Genomic DNA, 27,371 nt, shown 5'->3' with positions numbered 1-27,371 from the left:
TTAGTTACCACGATTGTTTCTCTGAATTTTCCAGGTCTGAGTCCGGCTTTCAGGGCATGCAGGTGGACAGCGGGATCCAGGTCGGGTATCTCCATTGTTGCTTCTGCAAATCTGGTCAGGTAGTCTTTCAAGCTTTCCTGGGGACCTTGGCGGATGGTGCCGAGGTAGTCCGATCCGTGTACATATATCCGTGCTGCAGCGAAGTAGTCTATGAAAGATTTTGCCAATTCCTCAAAGGAAGAGATTGATCCTGCAGGTAATTTTAAAAACCAAAGTAGAGCAGCGCCGTCAAGGTAAGTAGGGAAAGCTCTGCAAAGAACAGGTTCGTTATTAGGGCCATTAAAGAACATCATAGATTGAAATTTCTTAATATGAGCCCGGGGGTCACCAATCCCCCTATACGGCTTGAGTGAGGAAGGTAGTGTGAAATGTTTTGGCATCTGGTAATTGGTGATCTCTTCGGAGAATGGGTTGTCCAATGTCAGTTTCTCCTTTGGTGGGTCGACACTTAGTAGGTCTGCGTTGCCTTTTCCTTTGCTTCCATTCTCTTCACATTTACTAGCGTTCACTACTAGAAAACTAATTATTACAGACGGATATTTCCGACAGATTTTATCCCACTGAAATACAGACGAAATTTCAGAGGGATTTTCTTGTCAGAAAACAAAAAAAAATAAATTAGCATAAATTACAGACGGAAAAGAAAATCCGTCTATAATTCTGTCGGAAAATTAATTTTTTTTCGTGGAATGATTACAGACGAATTTACAGACGGATTTTCCGTCTGTAATTAAATAGACAAAATGCACGTTTTATTAAATTATTACAGACAGAAAATCCGTCTGTAATTTAAATTAAATCCGTCGAAAATATTGAAAACCCTAATTTTATCACCTCCCATTCACACTCCATTCACACTCTATTTGAACTCTTTGCCCACATCCTTCGAACTCTTTGCCCTGCAGCCCGCCGCCCACAGCCACCGCAGACTCTGCCGCCACTGCAGCCACGCAGCCCCCGCATCAGCCCTCGCAGCTCCCCGCAACCCCCACAACCTCGCAGCCCCGCAGCGGCGCAGCCACCGCAGCCCCTACACAGACACAGCCTCCACCGCCACCGTAGAAGATCTGTCGCCGTCGTAGGAAGCTGTGTTACCGTGATTGGAAGCTCCCTCGCCGTCGTTTGGAAGCTCGTTGGCCGTCTTCTCTGTTCGAGCGCTCTCCTTCTCTCTCTGTGTCGCCGTTGTGTTTCTGCCACTGCCCTTCTTCCTCGCCACCGGTGAGTAAATGCTATTTTTCTCTAGTGTTGTGAACAGCTCCTTTTTCTCCACTGTTGGATTTGGAGTATATGTATGCTTATTACTGAGTGAATCACATTGAAAGTGTAATGCACAGTTAGTGCTTGACAAAATGCCTAGCTGGGTTTTGCTGTTCATTTTGATCATGCTTAGGTGTGTTTATGTGTGCTTATATGGTTTCATGGTTTATGTGTCTTTCAAAGCAATTATTAATTGGGAGTCGTAAAAAATTCCTCTGATTCTTCCAATGATTCTGTTAAAAACATAAAATCATTTTTCAGGTATCTGCTTTGAATGAGGCAAGACCAGGAAGTGTTAAGTCAGTTTTTAAAGCTTGGGAGGAGCGTCTGAATTCTTCTGGGGTAATACATTCAACAATCCACTTTAGCTCCTTTTTTATTTTCACGTTGAATGAAATGAACATCTCGCTTCCAAGAAAAGTGCTTTGCTCTCTTGTGCAATCTGAGTGGTGTTATTAGGTCAGAGTGGTAGTAATAAATATATCACTAACTGAGTAACTGAAACTCTAACAGAATGATGATGGTTCTAACAGAATTCCTAGGAAAATTAGTGAAGGAGAGAGGTCTGGTAAGGAAAACTAATGGTGATTGAAATGCAAGTCTAGATCAAAGTGTTTATTTTTATTGTGCATAATTGAATTTGTTGTGAGCATAACTGTATAATTATATTGTCACTGTAAATGATTAACACTACTAAAGAACATTAAATGTTGAGCTTGATTTGCTTGATTTGAATTTGAATCTTTTTTCTTTTACTTTTTTCAATGATTGTTTGATTTGGTTATCATCATATGTTTTTAATGCTTTGGCTTGGAGAACAACTTATTTCTCCTGCTGATGCAAGTTCAAACGAGTGTACCAACAGCTCAATTATCAACATATGATGTAAAATGAAATGCCTTAATAGAATTATTATTTGGACAGGGCTGGTGCAACAAGAAGACTACCTCGATTGATCAGTAAGGCAATAGCAAAGGATCTTATATTGATCGGTCGAAGGGTTTACGGCAGAGAAGTTGAGGCTCTAGGTACGCTGATTAGTTCCCACCATATTTATCATTGTTTAATAAACTCTAACTAATTTGGAGGTATAAGAATATCTTTGAACACATAACACATTGTGTATCGTTCCATTTACTGCAGGGCTTGCCAACTACTGTGTTCTTGCTGGTGAAGCTTACACAAAGGCACTTGAGCTTGCCAGGAATATCAATGAGAAGGTAACATCACTGAAAAATATCTTTCATGTTTGTTGAGAATCATGCACTGAACTGGGCAGCATCAATTAAAATTCAAGAGAAAGTGTTTTTTTCCCCGAATTATGGTTGTTTTTTCACTTTCTTTATTTTGAAGATATTAAAACATGGGGGGTCTTAAGTAAAACTAGTTACCAACCATGGGCATTGAGTATGCTTTTTCTGTCCTAAGAGACTCTGAAGTGAAAATTGGAAGCAGTGACAGAAGCATTGTTACTTAGGTTTTGCTTTAATACAGGTTATAATTCATTTGGCATTTTCTTTCCCCTATGGATTTCTAGATGATCCCTATTTTTAGTTGTGTTATAATTGCCAATTATTTACTTGGTCCTGTATATTGGCAAGTTTAGTTAGTTTAAATTCGAGTACTAATCATAAAGAAACTTACTTGGTCCTGTATATTGGCAAGCTTTGTTATTAATAAATGCTGAGGTTCAAATGTTCAATTATCAAAAGAGATAAAAGTCTAGACTCTGAGCTGCTTATCTGTTGAGCCACTGTGTAAACAACATAGCTACTCCCTTCGTTGCAGACTTTAAAGAATGCATTATCGCCTTACAAATTGGGAGGAGCAGCAGGTGGAAGTGATTTTGATCCAAAAGGAAAAAGTGATAATGAGGTGACTTTCCTACTTATTCCCCCGCCCCTTCCTTTTTTTTTTCACCTGCTTGTATAATTTCTTAGTGTAACTTAAATAAGTTGGCAGATCATGCGATTTTGTCAAAGTTTCATGAGTGAGATGTATCGGTACTTGGGTCCTGACAAGGTAATTGAAAATATATAAGATCCTTTATACTATTTAATTTTGAAGCCTCTTCTGCATCTTATTTTTGTTGTAATGGTTGCTTGCTAGGACCTTCCATCAGAGGAGATTGGCGTTGGTTATGCAGGGAAGTTTTACAGGACCAAGGATATTTTGGTCTGGAGCCAGTCTTCGAACTGAAGCTACTGGTTATGGCCTGGTAATATTTGCTTGACTATGTATAATATGTAACTAGCCTTACCTGTTTTTTCTTACATATAAAGATTGCTGTTGTCGGCTCATGTATCATTTGTGCTACCTTCTAACCGTTATTTCTAGCTATTAAGATTCTAGTGGTTCAAAGAATGAAGACTTTGAATTTAATACTCCCTTTATATTATAAACTAGAATGTTCCCATTTGCATGTATATCAATTTCATTTACTAATTGTTTGTCTGCTATTTCAACCAATTATATACTAGTAAATTTTTCGCTAATTAGATTCGTTTTACATGTTCATGATTCTTGCATTTGGGGATACTCTTCTTCTATTTTGGTTAGATGTGTTGTGAGTGGTTCTGGAAAGATTGCAATGCACGTTTTGGAGAAACTGATTGCTTATGGTGCCCTTCCTATCACAGTCTCAGGTAATTTTGATTTGCTATGAGTTACAAATATAGGAATCCTACAGCATGATGTTATTGTGCATTTTTCATGTCAGATTTTATCTTTCATATTCATCATGAGATTAAGATTAGAAGTACTCGTATCAAAATTGTTGGGATTGAGTTCCCTTATGTTACCTGATCTTTTGATGCCATATGCAATGTTCTTAAAAATCATTTTCAGATTCAAGGGGATATTTGGTTGATGAAGAAGGATTTGACTACATGAAAATAGCATTATTGAGAGACATCAAAGCTCAACAAAGAAGTTTGAGGTTTGTCTCCTATCATTTATGTTGTATTTTCTTTAAAAAATAAATTTCCCCAGCATAGGCATATATATATTGTTCTTTACATATATTGTTCTTAATTTGTATGTCTTAGTTGTCATGTAACTTAATCGTTAACTTAGATATTGTTGTCGAGAAGAAGATCAAGATATACGTAAAAGCATAACTCTTGTCCCTTTTCTGAAATTTAGGAAGCTTCATATTCTTTCTTATTGTTTTTAATCTCTTTCTTATAGTTTGGTTTGAAGATTGAATCTCTCTCTTTGTTGTAGTGGCAGTAGTGAAGGAAATTCATTGGGAAGGTAAAGGGTAGCAGTGCACGAATGAGGTGAGCCCCTTCTCTCACTCTCTCACTCTCTGTGTGCCCCGCGTGCTCTCTGCTGCTTCAACTCCAAATCTGCATCCTTTCTAGTACTACTCCTCCATGCAAACTGACCATTACTCAACTGTTCTAGATTTTCTTCTGTAAAAACAATTTCTTCTGCATCCTTTACTCACTACCCCAGTTATTAATCCTCTTCCTAATCTTAATTACTCTAATCCCAGTTCTGGATTTTTCCATGGCTAATTTAAAATCCATTAATAGAACAAAATATGAATCTATCCCATTTTAGAATCATTTTTAATGGATGTATTTGATGCCTTAATCTGTGGCATATAATTCATGATACTGTCTTCTTTTACTTGTATTTGATATTTTTACTGCCAAGATAACTGTTATTTGTTATCAGGTTTGAATTTTAATCCAAGCTCTAAGTTATTTGTTATTTGTTATTTGATATTTAAATAACTACACTTTTGGTCTAAACTAGCATGTGATTAAGTTTTTTCTAACTTATGATATCTTATCAAAATGATTATGTTTACATCTTTAATGGGAAAATATAATATTTTACACACTATAGGCCTGCAAAAAAAAATCTGTCTAACTTGATAAGCAGCAGATTGGTAGATTGCTGATCAATTATGAAGTGGGTTTGCTTGATTCTCTTTTTTGTTTGCTTGATTTATGTACCCATCCATCTGCTCTGCACCCTCTCTAAACAAGTGTATCTATGCTCTGCACCCTCTCTATGCTTAATATTTTGCTGTCAATTGTATTCTATCAACCTTTTGAGTTTTGTGCATAATAGTCTTTTAATATATATGTAGGTCATGGCTCCTCGGGTCAAGGGTAAAGGTGTCAAGGGTCATAGAAGTTCTCGCACCACTGCCGCAGCCGCTATTTCAACCACCTCCACCTATTCTAGTGCAGTTCCACTACCACTGCCACCACCGCCACCCTCAATGTCTTCGGATGAGGACTATGATGATGATGAGGATGAAGATGACACTGAAGACTATAGCTGATAGTTTTAGCATGGTTGAACAATATACTAGGAATTATAGTTGATGATCAATACATTTTGTTTATATTTTGAATTATATTGACTTGCTTGTTTATAGTACTTTTCTTTTAGTTTGATAATACGATGAATTTGTTTATTTTTTGAAATATTATAAATATTCGAATATAAATTAGATAAAAATTTGTATTAAATTTATATTTATTTTGTATGAAAACAAGTTTATTTTGTAATTAGAAAAAGTAAAAAAAAATTCTATTTTACCTTACAGACGGATTTTCTGTCTGTAATCATGATTTTCCAAAGTTTAAATTACAGACAGAAAATCTGTCGGAAAATCCGTCTGTAAGTTCGTCGCCTTAAGGAAATGGAGGGAGAATTTACAGAGGGAAAATCCGTCGGTAACTGGTAAAAATCCGTCTGTAATTTTCCGACGGAAAAAAAATCCGTCGGTAAATAATTTCCGACGGGACTTTTACAGAGGGACAAAATCCGTCGGTAATTTTGTCGGTAACCAAAAATCCGTCTGTAATAAACACTAAATCTGTCTGTAAATCTGTCTGTATTAATCAATTTTCTAGTTGTGGTTGTTTTGGGTGGATAGTTCAGCAAGTCTTTTGACTTCTGCTTGCAGCTCGGTCATCTGGGCTATGAGTTCGGCCTGAGTAAGCTGGTGAACTCCATTGTCGGCCATGTTTGAAGGTTGGAGAACCCTGCGTAAAAAAGAAATACAAAGTGCGATATAGAGAAATAGTGGGGTTAAATTAACTTTTCGGGCCCCACGGTGGGCACCAAATGTTCCGTTCAGCTTCGGCCGAGGTATACGTCTTCAAGCGAGGCTATCTGCTTTAGGGAAGAGCTATAAGTCGCCTCGAGGGTGTGCTCATAATTAACCCCGGCGCTTGCGAAACACGGCGGCGGGAGCACCTGCAAAAAGCACTCCGACGCTCAAGTTAGAAGAGTATTCAAAATAAAATGAATAAATGAAAGTGAGAGTATATCGTGACCTGAGCCTTTGTGAGTTTGCTTAGTTCTGTTTTATAGACGAGTGGGGGGTCTATGCTGTTGGGTTTGTTCCGATATTCTTGGTGAGTTAGTAACGGGCTGAAGATAGGATCTGACTTGTGTGTGACGTGATCAAGTTATGTTTGCCGAGATATTTGGTCAGTTAGCTGAGAAGAATAGCTGCCGAGTTTTTAGAGGTACACATCAGATATAATCACTTATATTTGTTAAATTGCCAATAATTACTCTGTAATGCCTTCTGTGAGTTTTGAATTTGTTTAAAAAATTATGTTATTTTAGTCTTTTAAAAATTAATTATCAAGAATATCTTAATATTTTCATATAAAATTTTAATTTTTTTCTAAAATAATCAAATAATATTTATTAATCCTATAAAAATATTTTAATTTCTCCAAAATTAATGTTTAAAAGTATTTTTAATTTTCTAAAAATAAACTACATGAATACTTTAGTCTTTTTCAAATTAATGCTAAACTGGCATTTTGGTCTTCTAAAATAAACTCGGTAAGTATTTTAGTCTTTTTAAAATCAAATTCTTTTAATTGCTAATATTTTTTAAACAACTTTAAACTTAAAATGATATTTTCTTTTAAGTAATTATAAAAATTCATATTTGGCCAAAAGTTAAAACGGATACTTTGGTCTTTTATAAAATTATTCAAAATGCTATTTTGGTTCATAATTAATTAAAAGTATATTTTAGTATAAGATAATATATAAGATATTTTCAGGTCTAGTAAATAGTTAAGGTAAAAAATATGAAATATATAATTAGAATTTAAAAATAACATTAAATAGACACATATAAACGGTACCATAAAAATAATTTTTACCTTAATTAACCAAGATGGGTAAAACACAAAAAAGTTAAGTTAGCTAATTTGGAATAAAAATGTTAGCAAAGACAAAGCCAGTTGAGGAAGGAAAAGGACCGGTAGTTAATATTGAACCACAAACTTGTGTGTTTTTTAGGTGGTTAGGATCTACTATCTGCACTCTACAGGGTCTTGTGGCTCCAAAACTGATATACACACACGCGCAATGCAAGCTTCTTCCATTAATTCTATTCCATCATTTCTCTCTCTCTCTACTCTGATGATCTCAAGTCTCAACTCTCAAGTCTCAACCACCATAGCATAGCAATCCATTCTTGTCCTTAAAAGAGTGAAACTTTGAATGACATTTTTGTATTTTTGGGCTTTAAGGATTTTTATTACTCTTGCAGCCATCAGCTTTTTCAGACGGCACAAACAAAATTGTATCAGAGGGCCCAATCACGTGTCATTTCGTTATTACGTATGTGCCACTCATTATGTCATGCATTCCCTTTTTATTATGGGTTTATCTAATATTACATAATAAAAAAAATGAGTAAATCAGTCTCAAAGATTTTAAAATCCGACATTTTAGTCCCAAAAAAATTAATACACAAATCAATTCTTAAAGTTTTATTTCGACAGACAAATCAGTCCTTAGTTTATTTTTCGACAAAGTAATTATCCAGATCAGTCCCCAAAGATTTTAAAAATAGACATTTTAGTCCCCAAAAAAAATTAATGTATAAATCAATCCCAACGTTTCTTTCTATTAGACATAACAGTCCTCCGTCCAAAAATAAAATTATTATTATTATTAGAGATTATTTTAAAAAATATGTTTGTATTAAAAAAATATGTATTTAATATAAATTCAAATTAAAATATTTTCTTTTAATACATATTTTTTAATACAAACATATATTTTTTTTACATAGGACATCTTTTGATTATATTAAATACAAAAATATCAAATAGTTTTAACCTTGAATTTCTTGTAGAATAATCTCTAATAATTTTATTATTATTATTATTATTATTGAGTGACTATATCTATATATAAAAGAATTTAATGAATAAATTTATCATTAGTTTTGTCCAAAAAATACAAAAAATATAGTACAATATTATTGTGTAATTAATAATAATAATAATTTTATTTTATTTTATTTTTAGACGGGGGACTATTATGTCTAACAGAGAGAAACGTTGGGGATTGATTTGTACATTAGTTTTTATTGGGGACTAAAATGTCCGTTTTTAAAATTTTTAGGGACTGATTTAGGTAATTACTCTACCAGAAAATAAACTGGGGACTGATTTGTTTGCCGGAGTAAAACCTTGGAGACTGATCTGTGTATTAATTTTTCTTGGGGACTAGAATGTCCGATTATAAAATCTTTGGGAACTGATTTGGGTAATTACTATAAAAAAAATTTTATTAAAAATATAAAAAATTAAATTTTCAATATATTTGTGGTTCATTTTTTATATTATGAAATGTTTATTAGTGTTTTTAATAGAAATAAAAAATTTTGGTGTATTTACATATTCGTGGACATGTGAGATGACAACTTCAAGACGTGGGGGCGTGCTGACGCAGTACGTAGAGGGTGAGTTGACACCACGGGGAGGGCATGTTGATAACGGACGTGTCGATGTCTGATTCGAGGGCTGGATCAATACGTGGGGGGCGTGTTGATAACGTATCGCTCTCTAATTCGATGGCGATGCAACACGTGGTGTGCGTGTTGAGTGCTTTCCCTATAAAAGGCAATGCTCGGTACCATTTCATTGCGAAGAGAAGAGTTGTTTGAGTTTGTTTATAGTGTGATGGAGGGTACCACAAATTTGGTAGTGTATTGTACTGGTGAGATTATACTCATGAGGGAATGAGTTTTGCGTGTGAGAATCCGTTTTTGTTTGTGGTTCCATGCACCATGACGTTCCTGGAGCTTCGGAATGGTCTGTCAAAGCATTGATGTTAAGGAGAATGAGCAGTATTCTGTACCGGAATCCAGTTATAGTTTTTGGTAGTCTAATATATTTTGATATTATGCCGATCATCTACGAAACGAGTTTGCAGAATATGTACCATACTCACCGGCAGACTCAGGTGTGAGCCAAATATTGAGTTGTATGTTATGTTTGAAAATGTAGAGGCAGATGGGATTCAAAATAATTCAGATATAGAGGATAATAGAGCTGAAGTGTATGAATGAAAGAATACTGATAGCAAAGAGGACTTCGAAACTACTTATGAAGCCGGCGACAAAAATGAGAATGGTAATGTGGGAGTTGAGGAAGCAGTGGAGAATGTAGTGGTTCCTCCAGCAGTTAGTCAACCGATGGACGTTCCACCTTTTATGCATAACTTGGATCTTAACGCCATGCATGCACCAGAATTTTTAGAATATACAAACATAGGTACGTGATGAGTAAATGATACGCTTTTCTTAATTTATATTTTGGATGGATCAATAAATGATGATTTCTGCTTTGTGTAGGTGTTACTGATTCTAAAGATGGGGAGTGCAGGATCGGAATGGAATATAGTTCTAGAAAGTCGGTCGTCGTAGCAATTAAAAGTTACATTATCTCTAGAGGAGTCGACTACAATATGTATGAGTCTGATCCATAGACGTTCTATGCAAAATGCAAGATGTATGGGCATGGGTGCGACTGGCTTATCTGAGCCAGCTTGATACGAAAAAAGGTTGTCGGGAGATACGCAGATACAACGGTAGGCACACATACACTATGGAAACGATTTCATAGGATCATTCCTGACAATCACGGTACTCAGCCGATGGTCTAAAGTCCCAAGTCGGAATGGGGTGCCGATACCGCAACCGAGTGTTACGACGGATGCCCCATTCCATTATTCACCCCGCATGTAAAACTCTCTAGTCAGGAAGCTGCATTCCGCGAAGAGTGATGCAATGCTCTTCCGGTAGAATGACTTTTGCTACCTTCGGGGCAGGTTGCGCATACCCGAACTGACGCATCACTCAGTTCGCAGGGTGCCATTCGACACACTCGAATGACAATAATGGAGCAACAGTATCACACACCTCAAGGTGTCTATGTAGCTCATCGGGTATCATCAATTCTTCGTACGGCTACCACACAAACTGCAACATATTATTAAAAAATTAGAACCCTAATATTAATATTGGATATTAACACACACAAAGCAAAAATATTTACCTCGTCCATGTAGTCTATTTTCTGCCTAAATATCATTGTGGTCTTGGATAATCACGTTGTTGTTCGCGCGGAATGACTCCACCTGAAACACGTAACATTGAAAAAATAAAAAAATGTGCCGTCAAACAAATATGCATCGTCAATAGAATACACAACTAAAATAGAAACTGTTACCTCCGAGCAACCGATACGTCAATTGCTGGAAGGTACTGTCTCGGTACAGGCACAATACATGGCATTCGCTCCCATACCCAAACAAACAAAAGATTAAGAGGGTCATCCATCTCCTTAGTATTATACCGTGATGCATAGTACAATGCCATATAAAGATACGCGAGACATGCTGACCCCCAACTGTAAGTGTGGAACCGCTCAAAATCGCGGAGCAACGGTAGATACTTCACGTGGGCATATGGCATCGACTTATCCACGAATAGGGTCGAACCCAACAAACAGAAAATCTGGTATCTCACGTATCTCTAAATAGACTTCAAAGTGTCTATTGGCTCTGCGTCTCTGATACGGTAAACCCATGCCAACTTTATATAAGATTTTGGAGGAATTACTCACAACGGGATCGCGGACAAAAATTGCGATGCTCTGGCTCTGCAGGAATTTGTCATTGCTATCTGTATAGCCGCTCACAACCTGTCCATCAATGGGTAGGCCAAATATATGAGCGATATCTTCCAGTGTCACGGTAACCTCATCCACCGACAATACAAAGGTGTGAGTCTCCGACCTCTACCTTTCTACCAAAGCAGATAGTAAGGGATAAAATTCTCTGACCACCCCAATTCTAGAAACGAGGTAGAATCACGTTGCTTGTGAAGCGTCTTCTACTATTGGATTCTATTTCTCCGGCTAATCCAGTTTACAAACCATAAGATTCTTGTTAGACTGGTATAACAAAAATATATTTATTCATCAAACATATCTATTAATTTAAATTAATAAATATTATAACAAATAATTATTTAATAAATAAATAAAATATAATAATAATTTAACTGTACTACTTTACATAAATAAAAAAATTAAATTAAAGATATTATAGTATACTATTTACTTACTAGTTTAAATAATATAAATATGATCATAAATAAAAAATAAAATAACATACAATAATATTAAAAGAACAAAATTTTGTTTGATATTCATATTATTTATTTATTTTTGTAAATAAAAAATATTTATTACTATTAACATTTAAATTATTTATTAAATCTACAAAAAAAATCATATTATAACAAAAAATTCAAAAAATTTATACGACTATATTTATATTATTTATTTATTTATTAAGTAACAAATATAAAACAAAATAATAATATACTAAAATTTATATTATTTATTAAATTTAATATTTACAAATTTAAATAACATAGTAATATTAAATACAAATAAAAATAATAATATTAAAATCTATATCATTATATAATATTAACACAAAAAATTAATATGAAATAAAATTTAAAAAAATTAGAAAAATTAAATTACAAAAAAAAATTTATCAACTTACATAAACGAAATGATCCAAATAATTGATTATATGTTCTTCGGATTCCGTATAATTACGCACCATTTTTTATTAATACAAACTAATAATTTTTTTTTATGTATAATTACTCTTTTTTTAAACACACTACTAACACACTACTACAGAGCCACACTACTAACTCTCTTCTTTTTCTTCTTCTTCACTTTAGACTTCTTATCTCTCAAATTCACTACGAATGCATGTTATGGAGGGGGGTTGGTTAAGCTCTATTTAAAGAGCTTCAGCCTTGCGTCACTGGTTTTCGAAGAAAAGAGCTGTCCCTTATATGCAGACCACCTCTAAGTCTCTAACACACCCACCTGTGTTGAATGAGCACCTGCAATTTCTGAAAAACGTGCAAGAATCTCTGCAAAAACTGGTTGGATTCCTGACGCAACACGCCCACCGCGTGTGGACAGGGTGCTGCCATGATGCTGACGACATATATTCACCACGCCTTCTGCGTGTTGAAACTTGCACCCACAAAATAGCAAAACACTCCCAATGTCAATATTGAGAAAAAACACAATGGTGTTTTTCATATGAAAAATAATTCTGTATGGAATACTCTACTATATAAATTAAAGTTGTATAGAGAGAGTATAATTTTTTTTTGTAGTTATTTTTTATTATATTATTGCTGTTCAAAATATAAGTTCTAGTTTTTTCAAGTATTATTTCATCCTATAAAAAAAAGATGTGTAAATTTACATCTTTATCATATAATTTACCATTCTGTATATTTGTTTTATATTTATTAAATAAAAATATTTAAAATTTTTTACTAATGATAAATTTATCATATGCTCTTAAAGTATATATTAACTAAACCCTTTTATTATTCCAACTAATGTATGTTCCCGTACGGGATAATATATAAGGTTATATAAAAAATTTTATTAAAAAATTAAATAAAATATATATAGTAATTATTATGATAAATTTTTACAAAATTATAATTAAAATCAAATTCTCAAAATTTTAATATTAAAATATTAAAAATAATTAGTATTTGTCTTAATCAATTTGAGTTTGTTGAGTGGTTATCTCACTCGTCCGCTTAAACAACTATTAGAAGTTAGAATTTTACCTTGTATGTGTAGCAATCTATTAGCTAGCGGTAAAACCTTAAGTAGCATTTAGAAGAGAGACAGAGACTGAAAGACTGAGATTGAGAGACAGAGACTAAGAGACAGAGATTGAAATAAGTTTTAGTATTGTATTTGGTGTAAAATAAGGGACTGAGATTGAAATAAGAATGAAACTCTAATTTAATTTGTACAAAGGGTAAAGTTGAAATTAATTAATTAATTGAAATGGAGGTATTTTAGGTATAAAATATTATTAAAGTTTCAGCCCCATCTCTAAAAATTTTAGTCCCCTGTGTCTCCACTTTTTGGAGGTACTGAAATATTGAAATTTTAGTACTAGTCTCTGTGCCAACAAACATAATACTGAGTTTCAGTCTCTCAATCTTCGTCCCAGTACCTCAAAACAAACGCTACCTTAATAAATGGAGCATGATACGTAATTAGGCTTGGCAGGAGTACCCGAATACGCAGGTACCTAACTCGTCCATACCCGGTTGGAGAGGGTAATAACTTGACTCGAGTCGGAACAGATTTTGCTCGGGACAGGACATGGTCGGGTTTAGGGTGTACCCGCCCCGGATATATATATATATATATATATATATATATATATATATATATATATATATATATATATATATAAACATTGTTTAGGAATTAGGATTTGCCTCACATCACAGATTCAGTGATTCACAATTTCAGTCCATACTCTATAGCCATGCTAGAGAAATTCAGCCATCCTTACCCAAAGTCTTCTTCTTCTTCTCGAATTCTTCACAAAAAACCTCATAGCTCCCATCATCGTCGTTGTTGAGCCCATCATTGCCTACCCCCTTCATAGCTCATATCTTCCTTCACAACTCATGTCGCCGTCGCTGCTTATCCCGTTACCGTCGCCATTTTTCTCCTGCCGAGCCCCTTTTCTTTAGGCAAATTCCTTTCTCTCTCTCTCTCTCTCTTTCTCTCTCTCTCTCTCTCTCTCATTGTGAGTCTGTTAAGTTCTTCTCTTCTTCTTCCACAGACTCATCACTTAGTCGCCGTCACTATGAGCCCGAGTATTACCGTTGCAGTTTTATGTGAGTCTGTCACCGAATAAAATAGAATTTTTATTCAAGTTAGACCAATTAGAAATAGGCATGCATGAGATTATTTTTATATGTAATTTCTGAATTTTCTCATCTAAATTTGATCTATGTAGTTGAGTATTTTAGTATGGCGATCATCGTGGTTTTGTTGCGACACTAATGTCATAAAAGCTGCGGTAATTTCATAACTAATATATGAGACAGACCAGATTATTAAAGTAATCAAGGAAATAACATTCAGATATGTGCATAAAGTTTATAAGATATGTTAGGAAAATATATATGTATATTCCAAGTGGAAGATTGTTAGAAAATTATTTTTTCTTAATAAATTTATGGACAATACATATATTAATTATAATCACAAATTAAGTAATTTCACATTAAATGACTTATATAACGGTGATCTCATTTATTATCATAAATATTGAATTAAATAAGTCATTATTACTTTTGATTTGGATAAATGAGATTAAAACCAGAGATACTATTTTATTGGGTTTTAGGATTTAATGAGTGTCATACTCAAATATAAATAATGACTTTAGGATTTTGGTCACCAACACATCAAACCTGCCTCCGTAGCTCTTTTTCCACAGTGGAGTTGCGATTCAGCCCTATCAGAGATATATAAGATTTTGGTTGACGAAGATCAAAGAACCAAAAGAGCCAAGCTCTCGGACTCAATCATGCTCTCAAATGAAGGGACGCTTCCGCACTCTCAATTATATTTCTTAATGATTTAACGTAAATGATCTTGAGATTGAGAAATTCTAAATTTTCAGATAAATAGAATTTTTATTCAATCAAATGATGATAAATAATTTTATTAAATTAAATTATATTAATGTAATCATTAGATGATAAAAAATGCTAAAAAAATAAATAAATAATATTTTAAGAGCATAGAAATATTAAATTGTCATTTCAATTTACTTTTTTAATCAACGACAATAAATATCTTGAATTAATTAAATTTTAAAAAATTATATAACTAAAATTATTTCATTTATTCAAGAATTTTTGAACATACAATAGTTCAATTAGAGGTTGATTATTGAGAATTGAATATAATATTTTAAAATTTGTATTTTCAATAAAAAGATGTACTTAGTTCTATCCATCCTAAATAATTCTATATTCACTATTACTTTTCCATCTAAATGATTCTAACATTGATAGAATATTATTTTAGATGCAAAAAATTTAAAATATATTTATTCTATTTCAAAAATTAATATTTATATTTAACTTAAGATTTTAACAAATATAGCAAGAATATTATATTTTTAGTTAAAAAAGTAAAATATCTATAAATAATATATTTTTGTGCTTTAGCTTTAGATTTTTCAAAAAAATTTGGCAAGTTAATGGAATCAAACCATATTTCTATAACATATATAAGAATATATATTACACATAAATAAAAAATATTAGGTGTAATAAGAATAAATACATAAATTAAAGTAAAATTTAAAAAAATAAGAACCAATAAAATATTGAAGAAACAAAATATAAATAGAAGAGAAACAAAATTATTAGACGGAAGAGAAATAATTTAATAAATTTTATGTGTATATAAAAGAGGAATAAAATGGAGATATATATAGTACCATATTTAATTTAGCAAGATTTATGAGAATAAACACATAGAATAAAAGAATAAATAATAATAATAATAAAATTAAATATCTGAATTAATATCAAAATAAAAAGTAATAAAATAATAATAATCCATCAACATCTTAATATTTTAATATAATTAATTAATAACAATATAATTAGTCTACTATAATTTTAATTTAATTTTTTAATATAATTAATTCTAATTAAGTAATCAAATAAATTGAATATATATATATATATATAAACTAAGTGGAGGTCCGAACCGACTGATGTTGAAGAATCAGCGGATGTGGATCGAGAACAAGCTACTTTTTATTAGTAATAGAAGGTCAGGAGCGCGCTTAGCCGATTCGCACCTTTACTCTCTGTCTCAATCGAACCCTTTTTAGGGTCAGATCAATAGAGAAGTCAGGCACGAAGAGTGCAGGCCCACTCGATGAAACGAAAAAATTTGACTATATAGTGCGAGATTCTTTCATTATTGATTTTCTACGGGCTCTATAGGCGTCTTCTATTAGAATCTTTGCGTTCAATCACAGATCTTGGCATAAGATCCCATTCCCGCGAAAAGGCGGAATGAGAATATTTGATGATACATTCCGTACCTTGCTATATATATATATATATATATATATATATATATATATATATATTGGGAGTAAAACGTTATTTTAAAATGAGATTATTATTATTACTAACATATAAATATTAAAAGTGTATTAATGTATTAATTAAAATATATTATTAGAATAAAAAATTATAAGAATTAAAATAACTGAAATTTATTAACCTTAATTAGTTAAATTAATATAAAATAAAAAATAGATGATTAATCAGGTTAAATAAATTAAAAAATATTATTTATCAAAACAAATGTCACAATAATTATATTACTAATTGAAAGAAAATCAATTCAATCAATTCAAATTTTCATTTAAAATAGATAATTAAATATCAACATTGATAAAAATGAATGGGAATAATAAAAAATAATTTTAGTAGTATAAATAATTAAATTAAATTATTATATATAATTTTTATTTTTTATCTTATTATAATTTAAGTTAATATTAATGATAAAAAGTTACTTTTAAATAGCCTTAATTTGTAGTTTGCAACATAATTAAAGCACAATTTATAATTTTTTATTTTGTGATTAACTAATATTTTTTAAATTTTTTAGTTAAGTCTTCTGTATTTTATAATTGACAATTTTTTTCTACAAAACACAAATTTGTGATGAATTATTATAATTTTAATTAATTAATAAAATCAAGAAAAATTTATAAAAAAATAAAATAAAAGATAAAGAGTAGAGTAAAAATTTATGGTGAAGCTAAAAATTTGTTAATTGTGGTAGAAATTTTAAAATTTTGTATCTTATTATATAATTAATTTTTTTACTCATTTCAATTTTATTATCCTTTTGTATCTAAAAAAGTATATAATGTCACAATTATTTTAAAAAAAATAAAACTCTTTAAATATACGATATAATGTATAATTTAAGAATAATAAAATAAAAAATATCTAGAATTTTATAATAGTATTTGAAAATTTTAAAGACGATAATATAAAGAGTTTAAATCTACTAAATAAATTCTAGATCTCAATTCAATAGTTATCCTTTGCGCATCTTATTTAAATTTAAATTTTAAAATTTTATTTATATCTTTTTTCTCTAAATATATATTATTTTTGACAAAAAAATAGAAAAAATCTATTAGACAAAAAAAATAGTCTATCAAAAAATTATTATAAGAAGATTTATAATTAGAGAAAAAAATAATAAAAATATTAACAATAATAATAAAGAATAAGAAATGAAGCTCATATTAAAAAATGTTAGAAAAGAAATAATGACGTTCATATTAATAATAATAATAATGCTGAGGAATGATGTTGCTGTTTTAGGCTTTTAGCTTCCGCTTTTGGCCATCGTTTTTTTCTCTTTCTTTACTTTTTCTTTTAATTATCAAGTCATAAAAAAATAAAGAATAATTAAAAAAAAAAACGAAAACAACAAGATCAATAGTAACTATACAAATCAAAATATGTAAGAAAATAGACTATTATATAATAGAATTAAGGGTAAAGTATACTTTTTATCCTTAAAGTTTGACAAAAATTTTAAAAATACCCTTAAGTTTTATTTTGTTTCAATTTTGTCCCAAAAGTTTTCAATTTGCATCAAATATACCCTTAAACGGCTAAATTTTCAAAAAAAATTAAGACCAATCTAACAATAATGCATGAAAACTATGCTTGATTTGCTTGTGTTGAGGGTTGTTCTTATAAAATTGTTGTTGAATTGGTCTTAAATTTTTTAAAAAATTAGCCGTCCGGGGTATATTTGATGCAAATAAAAAACTTTTAGGACAACATTGAAAGAAAATAAAACTTAGGGGTATTTTTAAAACTTTTGTTAAATTTCAAGGACAAAAAATATACTTTACCCTAGAATTAATATGAATATTTTATTATTAAATAAATAAAGTTAACATAAAACAAAATTACACAAAGAGAAAAAGAAACAAAGAAAAAAGAGTTAAAATATCCAAAATGATAAAAAAGATTAATTTTACAATTTTATTCTGTCATATATATATTTATATATATAATTATGAGGAGATTTATAATTAGAGAAGAAAATAATAAAAACATTAATAATAATAAAGAATAAGAAATAAAGCTCATATTAAAAAATGTTAGAAAAGAAATAATAAAATTCATATTAATAATAATAATGCTGAGGAATGATATCGCTGCTTTAGGCTTTTAGCCTCCGTCTTTGGCTATCGTTTTTTTCCCTTTCTTTATTTTTTTTTTAATTATCAAGTCATAAAAAAAATAAAGAATAATTCAAGAAAACAAAAAACAGTAAGATCAATAGTAACTATATAAATCAAAATATATAGAAAAAAATAGACTATTATATAATAGAATTAACATGAGTATATTTTATCATTAAATAAACAAAGTTAACATAAAATAAAATTACACGCACGTAGAGAGAAAAAAAAACAAAAAAAAGAGTTAAAGTGATAAAAAGATTATTTTTACAATTTTATTATATATATAAAAGTCTATAAAACAATGAATTTCTAATTAAATTAATTTGTATTTATTATATTCAATTAATTGATATACATAATATTAAATTTTGTGATATTTAAATATCTAATCAAATCAATTAGTTGATATAATTAATTTATTATAATGAATTATATTTAATGAGTTAAAAAAAATAAATCAGGAAACACTCTAAAAAATATGTCACGTCAACTTTATTATTAAGTGCAAAAATCTAATTTTTATATAATAGAATAGATTACTACAATTGATAATAGGTAACCAAAAGACAATACACACCAGAACAAATTCAGCAAGTGAAGATATATAACAATGTAGAAAAATATCAAATAATCAATGAAACAGTGAGAATGTAATTGTAGTAAATCAACAATAGCAACAACCCTGACTCACGGAAGACTCCTATAGCAACCTTCCATATGAAATATGCCTCCTCTCCCCCATTACACTCCTCTCTCCTTATATACATACATTCTCTCTATTGTTGTAACTAACTCTCCACCTCAGCATACTATAAGAATCTCCTGTGACGCACCCTCATATCACCCTTCATAATCCTTCATCCACACAGGTGGTTTTCTTATTCTTTTACTTGTTGGATCTGCAATTGGTACATTTGGCCCATCATGAGTTGTCGGTTCTGCAATTGCTGTATTCGGCCCATTATGAGTAAGTTTGCTCGTATCAATCACTCCCCCCATTACAATGACCTTGTCCTCAAGGTCTTCCCCAGGATACATTCTCACCAACTCAGCCCAACTCACCCATGTTGCTTCCTCTTTTGGTGTTCCTTGCCATTCCACCAACACTTAAACATCCTGAGACCCATCATCAAGCTGCAAGGTTCTACTATCAATAATGGCTACCGGCACTAGTTCAAAAGGCAGAGAAAGAGGAAGCTCGTTGATGCCCCCTGCCATAACGGACTCACCCTTAAACTCCTTCAGTAGTGAAACATGAAAAACAGGATGAATGGCACTTCCAACTGGTAACTCCAGTTTGTAAACGACAGTTCCCACTCTTTGGAGCACCTTAAATGGTCCAAAATATTTCTTACCAAGCTTCAAATGTCTTCACGTCACTACGGACCCCTGCCGATATGGTTGAAGCTTTAAGAGAACTAAATCACCAACATTGAATGATTTTTCACGTCTATGAGAATTAGCTTGGCGTTTCATGCGTTCTTGGGCTTGTTGGAGGCGAAATCGGAGTTCCATGTCAAGAATCTCCCTAACTCGCAATAGATCATCCACGTCTTAGACCAAAGAAGAGCGACTAGTATAGCCGGGTATAGTTCTGACAGCAAACCCATACAAGGCATCATGTGGTGACATTTCAATAGTGTAGTAAAAAGAATTATTGTAACAGAAGTCTGCCCAATTGAGGTAAGCAGACCACTTGGTTGGATGAGCATGTGTAAAAACACACAGATATTGCTCTAGGGTCCTATTAACAACCTCGGTTTGCCCATCCGTCTGAGGATGATAAGCCGTGCTATAGAGTAGCTTAGTACCAAAATGCTGAAACAATTCTTTCCAAAAATGACTAAGAAAAAGAGGGTCCTGTCTGAGATAATAGTGGCTGGGAAGCCATGATACCTCACCACGGATTTGATGAATTTCTGAGCGACCAATTTGGCAGTGAACCCCGTCTTTAACGGTGCAACCCGAGCTGTTTTACTGAACTGATCCACCACTTCTAACACTGCAGTAAAACCATTGGAATTTGGTATTTTGGTGATAAAGTCTAAACTAATGTCTTCCCAAGGCTTTGCCAGAACTGGAAGCGGTTGCAAGAGTCCCTGTGGCTTGGCAGTGATATACTTTGTACACTGACACTCCACACAACGATTGACAAATCGAACCACATCTTGGCGCATCCCTGGCCAAAAAAATAGCTCACCTAACCCTTTATACGTTTTCAAAATACCCCCATGCCCTACAGTCAAGGCTGAATGGAACTGGTGCAACAACGTCTCACGTATATTAGCAACATTTAGAACCCAAACTTTACCTCGGTATGTCATCAACCCATCCTTGAATACATATTCAGAAGGTAATGTACCCCTCTGTAGCTTCTCTTGCAACTGAAGCATCTCCTCACTCTCGTTATTAGCCTGGAGCAGGGTTGGCAAAAGATTGGACTGCACTGCTGTGAATGCTTGGAGCTGTGTGTGATGCTCATCATCCCCTAGCTTGGATAGCGCATCTGCAACCTTGTTAAACTTCCCAGGGAGGTACTCAATCTCAAATTCATATCCAAGCAATTTAGAGAGGTAGTGTTGTTGTTCTGGGGTAAGGATCACCTGCGTCATGAGCTCCCGCAAACCTTGGTGATCAGTTCTGATTAAGAATTTCTGCCCTAATAAGTAATGTCGCCATTTTGCCACAGCTTGAGTTACTGCATATAGCTTTCGGACATACGCAGATGCTTGAGATAACCGAGCTCCCAATTTCTTGCTGAAGTAGGCTATGGGGTGTCCCCCTTGGGATAAAACTGCCCTGACGCCAGTACTCGAAGCATCAGTCTCCACTATGAAGGGCTGTGTGAAATCAAGGAGAGACTGGGATATGAACCATCAGCTGCTTCAATTGATGGAAAGCCTGATCAGCAGCGATATTCCATTGGAATGCATTCTTCTTGAGAAGTTCTGTCAATGGAAACACTCGTTGTGCATACTGTGCCACGAATTTCCTGTAATACCCCATCAGCCCTAAGAATCCTCTTAATTGTTTTAGAGACTTAGGAACATACCACGCTACAATTGCTTCGATTTTGGCTGGATCCACGTAACCCCTTCACCCGAAATCACATGCCCCAAATACTCAATTTGTTGTTGCAGAAAGGTGCATTTAGAATGCTTGGCGAAGAATTGGTTCTCTTTCAAGATTTGTAAAGCTTGAACTAAATGATCCAGATGCTCCTTGATGGACGGATAATTTATACGCTTTTTGGCATTATTTTTAGTATATTTTAGTTAGTTTTTATTAATTTTTTATTAGTTTTTAAATAAAAATCAAATTTCTGGACTTTACTAAGAGTTTGTGTATTTTTCTATGATTTCAGGTATTTTCTAGCTAAAATTGAGGGACCTGAGCAAAAATCTGATTCAGATGCTGAAAAAGGACTGCAGATGCTATTGGATTCTGACCTCCCTGCACTCGAAGTGGATTTTCTGGAGCTACAGAAGCCCAATTGGCGCGCTCTCAATTGCGTTGAAAGGTAGACATCCTGGGCTTTCCATCAATATATAATAGTCCATATTTTTTCCGAGATTTGATGGCCCAAACCGGCGTTCCAAGTCAGCATAGAAATTTTGGCGTCAAAATGCCAGAACTGGCATAAAAGCTGGAGTTAAACGCCAAAACTGGCACAAAAGCTGGCGTTTAACTCCAAGAAAAGCCTCTACATGTGAAAGCTTCAACGCTCAACCCAAGCACACACCAAGTGGGCCCTGAAGTGGATTCTGCATCATTTACTCATTTCTGTAAACCCTAGGTTACTAGTTTTCTACAAATATGACCTTTTGCTATTGTATTTTCAGACTTTTACACACTTGATCATACTTTTAATCTTGGTTCTTCTGGTTTCCTCTCTGGGAACGAAGCCAATGATCACCATTATCACTTTTGTATTTTCAACGGTGAAGTTTCTACACACCATAGATTAAGATGTGGAGCTCTGCTGTTCCTCATGAATTAATGCAAAGTACTATTATTTTTCTATTCAATTTACGCCTACTTCTTCTCTAAGATATACACTCGTTCTTCAACCTGACGAATGTGATGATCTGTGACACTCATCATCATTCTCACCTATGAACGCGTGCCTGACAACCACTTCCGTTCTACATGCAAACAAGCTTGAATGTGTATCTCTTGGGTTTCTAATCTAAGATTAGAACCTTCGTGGTATAGGCTAGAATCAATTGGCGGCCATTCCTGAGATCCGAAAAGTCTAAACCTTATCTGTGGTATTCCGAGTAGGTTCAGGGAAGGGATGACTGTGACGATCTTCAAACTCGCGAGTGTTGGGCATAGTGACAGACGCAAAAGGATCAATGGATCCTATTCCAACATGATCGAGAACCAACAGCTGATTAGCCGTGCGGTGATAGCGCATTTGGAATATTTTCACTGAGAGGACAGGAGGTAGCCATTGACAACGGTGAAACCCAACATACAGCTTGCCATGGAAAGGAGTATGAATGATTGGATGACGGCAATAGGAAAGCAGAGGTTCAGAAGGAACAAAGCATCTCCATACGCTTATCCGAAATTCCTACCAATGAATTGCATAAGTATCTCTATCTTTATTTTATGTTTTATTCATATTTTAATTATCAATTCTCCATAACCATTTGAATCCACCTGATTGAGATTTACAAGATGACCATAGCTTGCTTCAAGCCGACAATCTCCGTGGGATTGACCCTTACTCATGTAAGGTTTATTACTTGGAAGACCCAATGCACTTGCTGGTTAGTTGTGCGGAGTTGTGACAAAGAGTTGAGATTACAATTGTGCGTACCATGATGTTGGCGCCATTGATGATCACAATTTCGTGCACCACTCCTCTCGGGATGGACTGTAAACCAGGATGTCGTCAAAAAATACAGCAATAAATCGCCTCAAGTATGGTTGGAAAATCCTGTTCATTGTTGCTTGGAAGGTGGAAGGTGCATTAGTAAGCCCAAAAGGCATCACTACAAACTCATAGTGACCCATATGAGTACGAAATGTTATTTTACTTATGTCTTCTTCACGCATTCTGATCTGATGGTACCCACTCCTGAGGTCAATTTTGGAGAAAAACCTAGCTCCATGCAACTCATCGAGAATCTCATCAATAGTAGGGATTGGGAATTTATCTTTAATTGTTATCATGTTCAGAGCTCTATAATCGACGTAGAATTTCCAACCACCATCCTTTTTTTACTAGCAATACTGGACTTGAGAATGCACTCTGGCTATCCCCAATCAGCCTCGCTTGTAACATTTTCGACACTAACCGCTCCATTTCCTCCTTCTGAAAATGGAGATATTTATATGGTCGAATGCTTATTGGCGATGCACCCAGTGTAAAGTGGATGGGGTGGTTAATAGCTCTATGAGGGGGAAGTTGTTTTGGTTCTTCAAAAACATCAGTGAATTCCTCAATAATTGTTTGGATAGCCACTTCCTCTACCTCCGGAACGGGCTCTTCCACCGATGGAATCGCTGCCAATTGAAACAATGAAGCAATGTTACTACTCTCGCGACAATCGTTCACCCCTGAATGTGATCCATGTCCCCATTTTCTTAAATTTCATAAACAGCTCCATGTAGTTAATTCGGATGGTGCCTAATCTCATCATCCAATGTACACCCAACACAACATCTGCTCTTTTAAGGTCCAAGACGTACATGTCCGCGGAGAATCTGTATCCCTGCACCAATAATGATAGGTCTCGACATTTTGCAGCACAGTTTATGGATTCACCATTACCAACCATTACCTTTAATGCAGGTGTAGGAGTGAGAGACAAATTGAGATTTTTAGCTATGGACCCCTTGATAAAATTATAGGTGCTACCCCCATCGATTAAAATCAGCAGCTGCTTGTTGGCATGGGTACCCTTCACACGCAGGGTCTCAGGGTGAAATTCGCCCTCAAAAGCATTGAGCTTAATCCGCGGATTCTGTTGTTCACCCTCTTCCTCCTCTTCTTCGGTGTCTAACTCATGTACCTCTCCATTACCCCCTGTCGTTCCTTGCAACAACTCCCGAAGTTCCTCTTCCCCAATGAGCAATTGACATTTGTCATCACAATAGTAACACAATCCTTTTTCTCGTCTAGCCCGAATCTCAGCACTTGTTAATTTCTTGAATGGTGGCTGGGGTTCCTTGGTGGGAGTGTTGGTGGAATGGAGAATCACAGGGTATGCGGGGTTGGTAGAGGTAGGGTTAGTTTGAATTTTCTGATTAGTGTAAATGAGATTGAGAGTGCGGTTGGGTGCAAATCAGGTTGGGGCTTGTTGAGTAATAGGCTTACTACTAGTGCTTCTAGCAAGGCCAGCAATTACCGCATTTTTTTGTTCATGCAGTTTGGCAATGGAGACAGCTTGTGCGTAAGAGGTAGGTTGGGCCAAGAGCAATTCACACTTCAATGGCTCTTTGAGCCCGGCTATGAAGAGTGAGATTATCCATTCTTCACTAAATCCGTTGACTCGGTTGGTCAATTCTTTAAGTTGGCATTGATATTCTTTCACCGATCCACTCTACTTCAACTCTTTAATGGCGGCTCGGGGGATCATAATAGAGGTTCTTTCCAAATTTGAGGACCATCGCCTCCAGAAACGCTTCGCATGTATACGCCATGTTGTTGTTGATCCTCCACCGGTACCAAGCATAATCCGCCCCTACCAAGTAAAATGACAAAACCCTGATTCGTTGTTCCATGGGTATCTCAAAAGTCTCTAAGTATTGGCGGGCCCGAAACACCCAATCCTCCACCCCCTCACCGTCGAACATTGGTAGATCGGTGACTTTCACTCTGAGTCAGGGCCACAGTTGCTCAGCCCCCACACTCACAGACCCTGCCCCTGAACCACCTTCCATGGTGTCATCACCATTGAAGCCATAATCATTCACCTTAAGCCATAATCATTCACTTTAAGCTTCAATTTCAAATTATCACAAAGCAGTTTTTCAATGGATCGTAAGGAAGAGTCCATGTTCATGAGCTGAGCTTGCGTATCAGCGATCCTCTCGTTAGCTTCCACGAGACCGCGGCTAAGGGTGGTGACCTCTTGCTTGTTCGATAAAGTGAGCTCCTCTAATCGGTTCAGATGTGTTCCTTCCACCATGGCTCTGATTCTCTCAATGAGAGCACCAATTAATAGGTAACCAAAAGACAATACACACCAGAACAAATTCAGCAAGTGAAGATATATAACAATGCAGGAAAAATATCAAGTAATCAATGAAACAGTGAGAATGTAATTGTAGTTAATCAACAACAACAGCAACCCTGACTCAGGGAAGACTCCTATAGCAACCTTCCATATGAAATATGCCTCTTCTCCCCCATTACACTCCTCTCTCCTTATACATATGCATTCTCTCTATTATTGTAACTAACTCTCCACCTCATCATACTATAAGAATCCCCTATGACGCACCCTCATATCACCCTTCATAATCTTTCATTCACACAGGTGATTTTCTTATTCTTTTGCTTGTTGGATCTGTAATTAGTACATTTAACCCATCATAAATTGTCGGTTCTGCAATTGCTGTATTCGTCCCATTATGAGTGGGTTTACTCGTATCAATTGAACTCCTTATTCAAGAGCCTAGACAGCCATAATCTTTTATTGAAAACAAAATAAAAACTTAACAGGAAATGGTCAATTCGTAATTCATCTTTTGAATAATAAAGTGGAAAAATAAATTAAATCCCATCTATCATTGAGCACTAGCTACAAAAGTGGCACGTAGAAAGCTCATAACATATTTTATTTAATATTTCAGTGAATATATAGCATACCTTCTCAATTTCTCAATGCAGCATTTTATTACCAAACCTAGCGACCATTATATATATATATATATATGGAATGAGTGAATTGAAGGGATACTTTTGTTGTAATAAGAATGGGACGTGGATGCCCATTCCCATGTGAAGCTCACATTCTCAAGAGAGAATGTATTTAATAAGGTTGAAAAAGTTACCTTCCTGTATGCATATAAATAGGACCCTAAGCCTCAGACAAATACACACATCAATAAAAGCATTTTTTCTCTCTCTACGAAGCTTTTCTTTCTCTTAATATTACAAATATAGTATTAATATATAAATCATAGTTATTATGGTAGGATGATATTAATATTAGTGAATATTAATACTAGAGTCTTTCATTTATATTTCTTTATTTTATCTTCCTTATTTAGTTATTTTATAACACGTTATCAGCACGAAGCTCTAACGAAATTTTAGGAAGACTCCAGGTAACAAATTTTTATTATATCAAAACTCTTTCATCTTGAATATAATGCTCTTGATATATTTGGAAATAATTATTTATCATAGATATAGATGTTGAAATCCATCTTGATTCAATGGATCTTGAAGATACCATTGAGGCTGAAAATAATACATCCCAAAAGGATAAAAGTCAAGGCCATGACTTTCCTTCATCGTCATCTTGACGAATGATTGAAAAATGAATATCCCACATTAAAAGATCTTGCAGATCTGTGGAAAGACTTTGAAGAAAGGTACAATC

General features: G+C 33.8%; 1 protein-coding gene and 1 long non-coding RNA gene across 3 annotated transcripts; one reads left to right on the top strand and one right to left on the bottom strand.

Moving 5' to 3' along the window:
* The first annotated feature begins 874 nt into the window (after nt 1-874).
* Nucleotides 875-5,810, top strand: LOC140176388 (uncharacterized). Of its 2 annotated transcripts, none has more exons than XR_011867689.1 (11): nt 875-1,278; nt 1,579-1,659; nt 2,242-2,345; nt 2,461-2,537; nt 3,106-3,192; nt 3,280-3,339; nt 3,427-3,535; nt 3,877-3,962; nt 4,165-4,255; nt 4,543-4,598; nt 5,423-5,810. It is a non-coding gene; the product is annotated as an uncharacterized lncRNA (long non-coding RNA). The 2 variants fall into 2 exon arrangements; XR_011867690.1 differs by having other exon boundaries at nt 906-1,278; nt 4,543-4,681.
* Nucleotides 5,811-19,911: 14,101 nt separating this feature from the next.
* Nucleotides 19,912-25,949, bottom strand: LOC140176186 (uncharacterized). The gene is made up of 7 exons (XM_072206086.1): nt 25,735-25,949; nt 25,426-25,636; nt 24,374-25,061; nt 24,050-24,321; nt 20,706-21,644; nt 20,365-20,622; nt 19,912-20,133 (listed from the first exon to the last, which is right to left on the bottom strand). Exons 1-7 carry the CDS (start codon nt 25,947-25,949, stop codon nt 19,912-19,914), a joined length of 2,805 nt encoding a protein of 934 aa, XP_072062187.1.
* Nucleotides 25,950-27,371: the final 1,422 nt, after the last annotated feature.

This window comes from Arachis hypogaea, chromosome 11 (genome assembly GCF_003086295.3).
Source record: "Arachis hypogaea cultivar Tifrunner chromosome 11, arahy.Tifrunner.gnm2.J5K5, whole genome shotgun sequence".
Taxonomy (NCBI): domain Eukaryota; kingdom Viridiplantae; phylum Streptophyta; class Magnoliopsida; order Fabales; family Fabaceae; genus Arachis; species Arachis hypogaea.
This window is presented reverse-complemented; position numbering and strand designations above follow the sequence as displayed.

What these genes read in the sequence shown, in the direction of transcription:
- LOC140176186 (XM_072206086.1), bottom strand. Translation starts at nt 25,949, where the DNA reads ATGGTGGAAGGAACACATCTGAACCGATTAGAGGAGCTCACTTTATCG. An exon ending in GTGAATGATTATGGCTTAAG is followed by an intron (nt 25,637 to 25,734) that starts GTGAATGATTAT and finishes GCCCTGACTCAG; the next exon opens with AGTGAAAGTCACCGATCTAC. An exon ending in AGAAATTCATCAAATCCGTG is followed by an intron (nt 20,623 to 20,705) that starts GTGAGGTATCAT and finishes GAATTGTTTCAG; the next exon opens with CATTTTGGTACTAAGCTACT.